At 45.5% G+C, this 12157-nt stretch overlaps 1 protein-coding gene and 1 pseudogene across 1 annotated transcript in view; one reads left to right on the plus strand and one right to left on the minus strand.

Annotated features, from left to right (window-relative positions):
* The window catches only part of Mdn1 (midasin AAA ATPase 1), a 147124-nt gene that overhangs the window by 106514 nt on the left and 28453 nt on the right, over window positions 1-12157 (plus strand). Inside the window, exons 68-80 of the mRNA XM_059254075.1 lie at window positions 364-458; window positions 1008-1129; window positions 1647-1793; window positions 2328-2437; window positions 2996-3069; window positions 3488-3686; window positions 5142-5304; window positions 6776-6922; window positions 7686-7812; window positions 9404-9509; window positions 10140-10255; window positions 11201-11683; window positions 11899-12125. Coding sequence (XP_059110058.1) covers window positions 364-458; window positions 1008-1129; window positions 1647-1793; window positions 2328-2437; window positions 2996-3069; window positions 3488-3686; window positions 5142-5304; window positions 6776-6922; window positions 7686-7812; window positions 9404-9509; window positions 10140-10255; window positions 11201-11683; window positions 11899-12125 — 2116 coding nt within the window. The remainder of the gene's footprint in view (window positions 1-363; window positions 459-1007; window positions 1130-1646; window positions 1794-2327; window positions 2438-2995; window positions 3070-3487; window positions 3687-5141; window positions 5305-6775; window positions 6923-7685; window positions 7813-9403; window positions 9510-10139; window positions 10256-11200; window positions 11684-11898; window positions 12126-12157) is intronic.
* On the minus strand, window positions 8879-9297 carry LOC131904420 (ATP synthase F(0) complex subunit C2, mitochondrial-like; annotated as a pseudogene).

Below are 12157 nucleotides of genomic sequence, written 5' to 3' on the forward strand. Positions count from 1 at the left end.
AGGGCTCTAGGAGCTTAATGTGCTGGGACAGCCTGTGGTGGTTCTCACAGCCCCACACAGCCTCCACATCGTGACAGAAAGGAGTCAGATGAGTTTGTTCAAGAAGAAACGCCAGCAGCAGGAATTCTGACACAGGCACAAACTGCTTTTTTGTCTGCCTCTAACTTTGGCTCTGTGATGTTGTATCACATCACTGTTGATGATACAGTGGAGAGTTGTATCACAATGTGAATTTGTACCTGTGATTAGTAAAAGTTGTTAGGTGCCCAGTAGTCTTCTCTTAAGGAAAGTCCAAGATGTTACTGAGGAGGAGGAAGTAACTAAGAGGTTGAATAATGGCAACAAAAGTGTTTGTTTGCTTAGGATTGGGAGGAGAACGCAAGTCGAGCATTGTCTCTCCGGAAACATCTTGATTTAGTCAGTCAGATGATCATTCGGTGGCGTAAACTGGAGCTGAAGTAAGTGAGCTCTCCTTGCCTGCCCCAGGGGGGTTATGTGTATAACATGGCAGTTACAGAAGTGCTATAGTCACAGAGTTTAAAGCCAAGCATTAATCAGGCCATACATTCTGAAGCAGCAAACTAAACAGCTTCTCTATGACCATTTGTAAAAATGGTGAATATTTAGCTGGGCGTGGTGGCGCACGTCTTTAATCCCAGCGCTCGCTCGGGAGGCAGAGGCAGAGGCAGGTGGATCTCTGTGAGTTCGAGGCCAGCCTGGTCTACAAAGCCAGGACAGCTAGAGCTGTTACACAGAGAAACCTTGTCTCAAAAAAACAAAACCAAACAAACAAAAAAAGTGAATATTTGCTGGTTGTAGAGTCTTAAATTCCAGCACTTTGGAGGCAGAGCAGGAGGACCACTGTGAGATTGAAGCTACTCAGGGCTACCTAGTGAGGATGGCCCCCCACCTCCTCAAAAAAAGTGAGCATTTAAACTGTGAGTTTGTGATCGCAAATGGATTTACCTAGATGTCTATTGCCTTTTTCTTTACTCCTTGCTGGTCAGCTGCTGGTCAATGAGTTTGGATAATACCATGAGACGCCATACTGAGAAATCCACCAAGCACTGGTTCTCCATCTATCAGATGCTGGAGAAGCACATGCAGGAACGCACAGAGGAACAAGAAGGTAAGGCTGGTGACTGCATGCTCTAGAGAACCAGTCATCATAAAGTTATGCCATTCTGTATGTCCAGGAACTAACCCAGTGTAAGTAGAAATTAACATGCTTGAATTAAAGCTGCTTCATACTAATGTGGTCTTTTTTTTTTTTTTTTTTTGGTTTTTCGAGACAGGGTTTCTCTGTGTAGCTTTGCGCCTTTCCTGGAACTCGCTTTGGAGACCAGGCTGGCCTCAAACTCACAGAGATCCACCTGGCTCTGCCTCCCGAGTGCTGGGACTAAAGGCGTGCGCCACCACCGCCCGGCCCATACTAATGTTTTATAATTTTGCTGTGAGTGCATTTAATATATAACTTACAATGTTTTATGTGGAAGTCTGTCACTGTAACCATAATCTTTGCTTCAGTTTGATGTGGTACCTACCTAGTGGTCTTCTTCCTTTGATGGATGGTGCACTGCATGCATTTTAGGGATGGGAGGGATGGTTGAAGGCACATGTATGTTTTGCTCTTTGGCTCTCTAAAGATGACAAGCAGATGACCCTGATGTTGCTGGTCAGCACATTACAAGCGTTTATTGAAGGATCTTCGCTGGGAGAATTCCATGTACGACTCCAAATGTTACTGGTTTTCCATTGTCATGTCTTACTGATGCCACAAATCGAAGGGAAAGGTAAGGGGTTTTTTCCTCACATACCATGCACTGCTTGTTTATTTGGAGACATGGTCACACTATGAAGCTGTGACTTGCCTGGAGCTTGCTGCAGAATAAGCCCCATATAAAAACTGCTGATGTCAGTCACTACCCCAGCAGGTTTGGAATTAAGTTGTCACTATAAATTGAGTATAGCTTGACATGAATGAGAGCTGGGGCAGACATTTTAATATGCCATTTTTAATATAAGCATAGTATCTATTGATTTTATGAGTTTTAGACGCATAAAAGAATTTGAAGGATTGGTTTAAAGAGATTCTCAGTATATCATCTGTTTAAAAAAATGGCAGTAAGTCTGTTAGAAGTCGAAATGAAAGTACGGCAGCTTGTGACAACCTGCATTTTTGAGGAGTGCTAAGCTCAGACAAGTTTTTAACAAACCTGACTGTGGAATGTGCTATAATTTTATGGCATGGGGAATGAGGAAGGCGCAGGCTGGCACCAGAAGTCCTGCAGTGAGTAGTATGTTTTTTCCCTTTTCCTTTCTTCCAGATTCACTTTGCAGTGTTCTGTGGAATTTGTACCATTTTTACAAGCAATTTCTTGACCCGGTCCAAGCTAAAATTGTGGAACTTCGCTCCCCCATAGAAAAGGAACTTAAAGTAAGATGAGGAGCTGTCATAATCACCCTTGAAAGAACAGAATCAGCCCATCCCTTTTCTTGAGTTCTGTTCTCTGATCCTTGTAAGCGTGAGGCAGGAGACAAGGGGAGGAGGCTGTAGTGTTTATTGGGGAACCACCACAGGAAATTCTGTGCTCTGCTGGTCTTTCCCGTGCTTTTTGTCTACCTCAGGATTGTGCCATATTACATGGGATGGGGGCCACGAAGTGCCTTGGGGCAAGGAGAGTCCTCTATTTTTTACTTCAGTGAAAGCAGGGCTGAAGAGCCAGCGCTGATAGGAGTAACTTGACTACCTTGGTGATTTTTAAGCTGGAGTGCCTATCAAATAAGTTACTGGTGGGAGCATCAACATTGATCATCATTTTTTGATTGATTTGAGGCAAATACGTGGTTCCCCTTTAGTCTTCTACATATTCCCGGATATACAGTCCTGTGTTTGGGATGGGATGGCCTCTGACCTTTGACAAGTAGATAATGTAGGGAGAAAAGGGGGTACAAGCTTTATAAAGCCATTTCCTGAACTTCCTCTGTCTTTCAGGAATTTGTGAAGATATCAAAGTGGAATGATGTCAGCTTCTGGTCTATTAAACAATCTGTGGAAAAGACACACAGGTAATCTATCTTTTAAAACCGGGAGTAACCTTTCAAAACCACAATTCTGTATGTGCAAGGCTGCAAGACTTCAGTGTTTTCTTAGCCTAACCTGTACTAACCTCAGGCCACCACAAACAAAATATACTTGCAAGAAGAATGTATTCCTTGGATAGAGCAGGCTATGTGCCCAGTGGGCTGGTCTTCTGCCGCCCACCAGCTATTTCTCTTGAGCAAAGCAACCCCAGTGTGCCTGTCTTCGGTGTCCTCTTGTAGAAAAGGTGGGGGTGACAGTGTTTGGCATATTTTTTCCCTAAAAGTCCAAAATGATTATGAATACCTAAGGAGATCAGCATAGCTATAAAAGATTTGCTTTCAAATTCTCTTAAAATGATGTGTTTTTGTTTTTGACCTTATATTTGTTACTATGTGAGACCAGGACCCTCTTTAAATTCATGAAGAAATTTGAAGCTGTCCTGAATGAACCCTGTCAGTCATGTCTGGTAGAAAGCAACAAGGAAGAACACCCTGACTGTTTGCCAAAGCCAACAGAGGAAGCTGCAGTTGTGACATCACCCATTCAGTGTCTGAACAGGGCACTGAGGGAGACCCTGTTAGCACAGCCGACAGCTTGGCAGGTACTAGCTTGTGGCGTGCTGCATGTTTAATCCCGAGGCAGTTAAGCAGGATCTTTCAGGTTAAGGGATGAACTGGGAACTAGACAAGGAATGCCTTTGGGATTTTCTTTGGATCTGTATAGCATTTGATTGTTTGCCTGGCTATGCTATAGAATTAGGCAGAAACTATGATCTTGGGCTAGTCAGTTGGCTCAGCAGGTAAACTGATTGCTATATAATCCTGATGACCTGAGTTTGATCTCTGGAACCCACATAAAGGTTAGAAGGAGAGAATCAACTCCAAAAGTTTCCTGTGACACCCACAAAAATTCTGTGACCTGATCGCATCTATACACGTGTCTACAGACAATAGAATGTGCTAGTGCAGCTGAACAGCTGGATGAGGAAGCTGCTATGTGTGCTCAGGGCAGTGCTGCTCAGTGCCTGCTCGGGTCAGAGTGTACATGCTTGCTGTGGTTCCTCTCCAGCACCATGTTTGAGATGGTGTGCAAAATTCCTGAAAATGGAAGTGACAGAGCTCTGGAGTGGGTGCTGACAGGTGGCTGCTCCTGCCTTTTATTTCGAGGTATAAAGAACATTCCTCCAGAGAATACTCATTTTGAATCTTACTGGACTGCCCATCCTGGGGTTCATAGAGTCAGTAACTAGGTCTCTGAGCTTTTTTAGAATCTCAGAAAGCCTAGTAACAACTGCGTGTAGCTCCATATGCTGGCAAATTTCAGTGGACTATTTGTCAGCTCGCTGCTGTCACCCTGATGAAAATGTTTGATGTGCTGATGATGACAGCACAGGGATTTCAGGGTTGGGTGCTGGTGAAGACAATGTGCCACAGGGGATGAAGTTCTTCCTGTAATTGATACTGGACCTCAAGACCTGTGAGCTGTCCTTGGGACAAGGAGGATAGGGTAAATAGTAGTACAAGTGGGGTTTGCTGAGCCCATTTGCCTTGGTTTAGTACCATGATGACTGTAGTCTGACTGTTCATCCTATGTTGATATGTTAAAAGCTCATGACTTGCTAGTTCAGTCACATACAAAAGAGTAATTCAGGTTTCTAAACATCCATCTATATGTGCTTATATCTATTCCTGAGATGATGATTTTTGTATTTGCTGAGTGAGGAAGGAGGAAGATGGGGGGAGAAGTTGATTCAATAAATTTAGTGCCCATCAAGTTAAAACTTACTCCGGCTGGGCGGCGCTGGTGCTGGTGGTGCTGGTGGTGCTGGTGGTGCTGGTGGTGCTGGTGGTGGTGCACGCCTTTAAACCCAGCACTTGGGAGGCAGAGCCAGGTGGTTCGCTGTGAGTTTGAAGCCAGCCTGGACTACAGAGTGAGCTCCAGGACAGCCAGGGCTACACAGAAAAACCCTGTCTTGGAAAAAAAAAAAAAAGTGGGGAGAAGGGAACAAATATTACTCTGGTTCTTGGTAGTGACACTACCCTATACTGTCTCCAAGGCTTCAGTTCCAGAGCAATGTCAGGATGCTGGTCCTCTGTCTGTGGAAGGAGAGCTTCTGCGTCGCTTGCCAAGACTCTCAAAGCGAATGAGGAAAATGTGCCTGATGTTTATGAAGGAGAGCCCCCTACCTAACCTGGTGGAAAGCCTTGACCAGTTCACTGGTGAGTGTCAACAGCCAGGGCAAAAGGGAGACTTGCTCCGATGGCTGGGATGTGGGACCTGGGTCATTTTTGAAACAAGTGTGCTAAAAATCCAAGTCCAAAGGCTGAGGCCTGCTGATAATCTAGAGGCTCTTTAATCCCTCTGTCCTCACATGTGATCCAGGAACTGTAGGCTGCCTTGATCTTGGTTGGTTGTTGTGTCTTTCTGTATTGTCCAGGTGGGTCTCAAACTCGAGGATGCTAGTGACTTTCTGCCTCAGCATCTGCATGGCAGTTTTAGAGGATCCAACACCTTTCTCTGGCCTCCAGGCACCAGACACAAATGGTTCATAGACATATGTGCAGGCAAACTTTTAACACACATAAAATTAAAAAGATAATTTTTTTTTTTTTTTTCCTCCAAGACAGGGTTTCTCTGTGTAGCCCTGGCTGTTCTGGAACTCACTCTGTAAACCAGGCTGGCCTCAAACTCAGAGAGCCTCCTGCCTCAACCTCCAGATTACTGGGATTAAAGTTGTTCCCTATCACCACCCAACAATAAATCTTTTAAAAACAAAGATTAGTCAAGTGGAAGCCAGGTGTGATGAGGCAGACCCAGGTGGATATTTGAGTTCAAGGGCAGCTACATAGTGAGACTCTGTCTCACCAAAAGGAAAAAAAAAAGGGGGAGCTTTTAAAGACAGGACTGGAGAGATGGCTCAGCAGTTCAGAGCATTGATGGCTCTTCCAGAGGACTCATGTTCAATTCCCAGCACCTATGTGGCAGCTCATAACTGTCTGTAATTCCAGTTCCAGGGAATCTGACACCCTCACAGACATACATGCAGGCGATACACCGATGCACAGAAAGTAAAAATAAAGCATTAAAAATAGTTTAGCCTGGTGTGGTAGCACACACCTTTAGTCCCATCACTCAGGAGGTAGAGGCAGATGGATCTCTATGAGTTCGAGGCCAGCCTGGTCTACAAAGTGAGTTCCAGGACAGCCAGGGCTGTTGCACAGAGAAAGAAACCCTGTCTCAAAAAAACAAAAACAAAAATAAATAAATGAATTAGCACTACAGATAAGTGCTTATGAAGTTGTATGAAGCTGTATAGATTAAAAAAGCATTTAGTTTATACTAGCTATAGGGAAGGAATGAAATACAATTATCAGATATTCCCCTTGGGTGATTAAAATTCATGGTATAATAAACTACACTGTTGGTACTAAATACATAGGTTTTCCTTGGTTTGGTTTGGTTTATTTTAAAGACATAACAAAGCTAAGAGTTACATTATTCTCCCATTTCCATACATCTTTACAAGTGTAGTTCAGACAGTTCATTGAACATTTGCCAGATGCTAGGGACTGTTAAAAGTGCAGGTGAAAGGTGAACGATACTTATGGCCCCCATGCCACAGGAGGTCCTAGACATAGAGCAAATGTGCACACATTAACAAGGCCTTGGGATTTTATGTTTTCCCTACAGGTGAAGTGATTTCCTCTGTAAGTGAGTTGCAGAACTTAAATGTGAATCCCTCTGCTGAGAAAGAAAAGCAGCAATCAGAAGCCAAGCACATTCTCATGCAGAAGCATCGAGCTTTGTCGGATCTCTTTAAACACCTTGCAAAAATTGGTAAGGGTAGCTTCTGAAATACTAGAAAGTAGTTACCAACTTTTGCTTTTATTTTAAAGTTTTAGTATGTACACATGTGATGTGTGAGGCTGCTCATGGAGACCAGAAGAGAGAATCTCTTCCCCTAGAGTTGGAATTACAGACAGTTGTGAGTTACTTAGTGCAGGTGTTAGGAACTGAACTGAGGATCATCAAGAAGAGCAGCAAGCACTCTTAACCATTCTTAAACCAGCCGCCCCTGTAATCAGCCTCGGGGTAGTGGTAACATGGGGGAAATTCCTGAAGCCATATACAACAAAATACTAGACAAACTTGTGGAATGTCGTTCTAAGAGTTCCAGGCATACAAAGGAAGATGCTACAATGAACTGCTGGTTCCCACACATTTTCAAGTTTTGTGGTGAGGTATCTCAGAACTGATACTCCACTTTCAGCAGTATTTTATACTCTGCTATCACAGGTAGAGAACAGTCACTTAGGGAATCGTGTTAAAGTGCAAGGATTGATCCTGTTTTAGTTGGTGCGTTTCTTTACTGCTGCATAGTCCAAGCTGGCCTCACACTCATTCATGATCTTTCTTCCTTGACCCTCCTATGGGCTGAGATTATAGGCTTGAGCTATCACCCCTGGCAACCTGAAGCCATATTTCTGACAAGTTTCTGGTGATACATGTCACAGACTTCACTTTGATGAGAGGGGGCATTAGAGGACACAGCTTTTCTCACTGAGTTACTGTGCATTAATGAGTGCTATTGATTTCCTAGGTCTGTCATATCGAAAAGGTCTTGCCTGGGCCCGTTCAAAAAGTCCTCAAGAGTCGCTTCACCTTCACCCGTTAGATCTCCAGAGCGCGTTGTCTATCGTCAGCAGCACTCGGGAGGCCGATGCTAGGTTGGTTTGTTTTTAAATTGTACATTGAGGAAGTCACTCAGCTTCCAAGAGAGTTAAAGATTACAAAAGGACCTGCACCTGTACACAAAGTGTTCATTTTCTTCTGCCTTTCCTGTGTGTGCCACCCTGCTCTGTTGGTGTGTGTGCTGTGTCCTTCACTGCTGACCTGCAGCCTCACCCCGTGTCCTCTTGCTCTGCTCCTTTGCTTCCCTGAGGCCTGCTTACTTGACCTGATTGACAGCTGGGAATGTGGCCATAGTTTTGCTGTCTCTTGTATGTGTGTGTGAGTTTTAAAATACTCAGTTTGAGAACCGATTACCTTGAGAAAAAGCTGCCCATGTTTTCATCTACCTAGAGGTCCCTAAAGTGATCTGCATGTGTTGTAGTGCTCAGTGTCTTTGTGGGACTTTAAGATTGAGTCAGAACAGCATTGTAAAAGGGGAAGTTGTAGGCCAGCTTTCTAGAGTTACAGTTTTTCAAGATAGCTTGCCAAATGGGCTTGCATTCTTAATTGGTCCCCATGTAGCTGTGACTGAGTTGTCCCTCTCCATTTGACAGGACACGTATTTTCCAGTTTATTTTATTCTCTAGCACCTGTGTGGGCCCATGTTAGCTGTTAACCCTGCCTTGTTAGCATTTTGTGTGTGTCTGTCCCTGGTTCTTTGTTACCTGATTAGCCCCTGTTGACGACGGGGTTTATAAGGCGTACTTTCTATCATCAAGTTAGTTTGTGAAGGTTTAAGCAGAGAAAACGGACCATTACTGTTTCTTGTTTGCCGGTAACGCTTACAGTCTAAGTGTCCTCCTCACAGACACATCGATTTCAACTGGTGACACCGGGTTACGCCTAAATGTACTCGAAGTCTTGAGTCCTTGGGATCTTCAGTGCACAGTTGTTGTGGCTTTATTTATTTGTTTGTTTGTTTATTTGTTTGTTTGTTTGTCTTCTCTCTGTCAAACCTGAGCCAAGCACTTTCCCCAGACTTCCTGGGGAGGTACAGGAAAAGGAACACAGGGCAGACGGGACATGAAAGAACTACGGGAGGTGGAAGTGGAGACAGCTGCTTCATGTGGTGAAGAGGATGAAAAAGGCCACCATTAGGCAGAAGAGCCCCATGGCCCTGAGAGGGCAAAGCCCAGAATCTCGTAGAAGAGCTGTTGCTTCAGAGAAGGGTTCCTGGCGTAACCAATGATAAGGCTCCCAAAAGAGTCCCAATCCCAGCCCCAGAGCCAGCCGCCCCAACTGTAGCAGCCCCAGCCCCAGTGAACTTGGCGGCTGTGTCCATGTCCCTAGAAATGACACTGGTTTGGAAGCTGCGGCTAAGGATGAGTGAGGTCAGAGGACGAGGGACTGCCAAACTGCTGGGGCCCTCGTCTGTCCACGTCTGTGGTTGGTTCAACTCCACTGCAGACAGCGGACGACTCAGCAGCTGAGAGGTTCCTGATCAAGGAGCGGGTGGAGACGACCATGGAGCAGGCGTACATTTTCAGTGGGGAGGGGCCAAGGCGGGAGAGCTGCTCCAGGGTAGAGAAGACAGAGAGGGCGGTTGTTGTGGTTTTAATACAATAAGTTGCTTGATTTCTTTTCTAGGCTCCTCACAGAAATTTCATCTTTGTGGGATGGGTGCCAGAAGTATTTTTATCGCTCTCTGGCACGGCACACCAGGCTTACTGCAGCCCTAGCAACTCCTGTCAAGGTAGACGGACATGGGCTGGGGAAAGCATCTGCTGTCTTCATCCATGTCACCATCTTTGTCAGGCAATAACAAGCTGGTTAAATTTAAATCAGTGTAATAGTGTAGATCCTAGAACGGCTGAGAGTAAGTACCACTGCATTTGCCAAGAGGACCAGCTTTACTCTTGTGAGTTGAGGACAGACCACGTCTATCCATAGTTGGCGTTACACCTCATTCCTCCCCTGGATGTCAGTGGTCTCTAGAAGCTAGTCTGAAAGCCACTGCTGGAAGACAGGATGTACTGCTGCTCACACTCACTGTATGTGCATAAGTTCACCTAAGTTTCAAGGAATAGCTTCGGGGGCTTGAAAGATGGCTCAGTGGTTAGGAGCAAAAGACCCAGGTTCAGTACCCAGCCCTCACTTAGTGCCTCATTACTGTCTATAACTCCAGCTCCAGGGTATCAGAAGTCCTCTTTTGACCTCCAGACATATACATGGTGCACATACATACATGCAGGCAAAACAAACTCATAATTGTTTTTGTTGTTGTTGTTTTGTTTTTTGAGGAAGAAATAGTTTGGTGCATGTGTGGGGAGGGCAGAGATTATCAGCACTGCCTTCAGCGTGCTTTTTCTCTTCCCTCTGCCAGGAGATTGGCATGGGTAATGTTGACAGGTGTAAAGGCTTCTCAGCACACTTGATGAAGCTTCTCATCCGACAGCGCCGCTCCCTGACCACACTGACTGAGCAGTGGATCATCCTCAGGTATGTTCTCGCGGGAAGGGTTTCCACAAATTAGGAGGATCTGTGTGGATCAGCCGAGAGGAATACCCTCCACTCTCAGAAGTGGGTTTGAGCCTGCCCAAAGAGCTAGATAGTTTCTTTTGGTCCTACTGCTTCATTTGATGCCAGGCCATGGTACTATCCATGGTCTGGAGAAAAGTGGTCTGTGGAGTGAGGGCAGGGCCTAGGCAAACAGTAAAAAGAGTTTTGTGAGCTGGGTCTGGAATGAGGGAGGCCCTTCACTGTGATAAGCTTAAAGTCAGGGTTGTGTTCTTGGTTGAGGGGCTTCCTGATCTTTGGGACTGGGGATAAGTCTGCCTCTGTCAGGCTTTTAGATTTCCCCAGGTGGCAGTTTGTTCCCCAAATAGAAACAGATAATTAAAAGATGAGGACATTAGGAAAGCTGTCAGCCTGTTGAGTGGATTCTTGGCTGAGAGACAATATTTCTAAACCGTATTCAGTTTGGCTTCTGTTTTTTCCTCAGTTCATTGGGGCTTATTTAGCAAAACAGAGTACATTTGCAAGGTAGTAAGAGTTGAAATCACTGCAGTGCTGTGACTGTTAGCTGGCTGGCAGATTAGGTTCAGCTGGTAATGGTATGAGTTTTGATGCCATTCCTGAAAGACTGAAGAATGTGTTTAATTTGGGGAGGCATTTTAATAGACTTTTTACCTGTTTTCCTATACCTAGATGACCCCCACCCCTACCCCATTTGTGTGTATGTGTCTGTCTGTCTGTCTGTCTGTGTCTGTGTAAATGTAGTCCTGGCCCCCTGCTGGTGAACTGGTCTTCTCCCACTGAGCTCCATCCCTAGCCCTTCGAAATTACATGAAAAAGCCATATTTGTTCAGAAGTGTACAGACATATTTACTCTTTATAAACAACCTGAAGATGCCATTGTCCTTTCCCCCACATTCTTCTGCACAGGAACCTCCTCGGCTGTGTGCAGGAGATTCACAGCAGGCTGACTGGGCCTCCCGTCTATCCTGTGGCCTTCCCACCTCAGGACAGTGTGCAGCAGTGGACAGAACGACTGCAGCACCTGGCCATGCAGAGCCAGATCCTGCTGGAGCAGCTCTCCTGGCTCCTCCAGTGCTGTCCCAGTGCAGGGCCGACTGGAGGCCGCAGTGATGCTCCAGTGCAGGAGCAGCCTTCTGCACCCCACCTGGGAAGACCAGATACCAGGGGGCCAGTATTGGGGGCAATGCCAGACTTACTTCCCTCTGATCTGAGCTACCCATCCCCAGTACCTAGAAGTCAGCTGCCATCAGGTTGCCAGATGCGGAGACAAGATCGACTTTGGCAGCAGTCAGCTGCAGGGTTGACAGAGCTGCTGGAAACCATTAAAACTGTGAAAGCTGGTGTTGACAAAATTAGACAACAGTCTTGTGAGACCCTCTTCCATACATGGTAAGTGTGTCTGTCTTGCTTATGAGACTTCAGCCTTGGGCTAAAATCAGGAAAAGAATTGTGCTGGTGTCCTGTTACTCAGCAAACCTGCATGGCACTTGGTGCCATCTGACTGTAAGCTTTTGAGGTACAGCCTGTTTGCTGTGGTTAGAGGGAGAGGGGAGGAGGTGTTGGCTGTAGCCCCTTGCTTTCAACATGTGATATTTCTGTTGCAGGGAAGATTTTGAAGTTTGTTCTTCTGGGCTGAATTGTCTGTCCCAAGTGTCAGCTCATTTGCAAGGCCTAGAGTCCTTGTTCATTCTTCCAGAGATAGAGGCTGAGCAAACAGACGCACAAATGGCATTAGTTGAAAGCCTGGAATATCTAAGAGGAGAAGTTAGTAAAGCCATAAATGACTTCACTGCCTGGAAAGCACGTCTCTTCAGTTCACACAAACAAGGAGGTGAGAACTTAGAAGTGAGGTGATGACATGTT

The sequence above is a fragment of the Peromyscus eremicus genome, chromosome 2 (assembly GCF_949786415.1).
Source record: "Peromyscus eremicus chromosome 2, PerEre_H2_v1, whole genome shotgun sequence".
Taxonomy (NCBI): Eukaryota; Metazoa; Chordata; class Mammalia; order Rodentia; family Cricetidae; genus Peromyscus; species Peromyscus eremicus.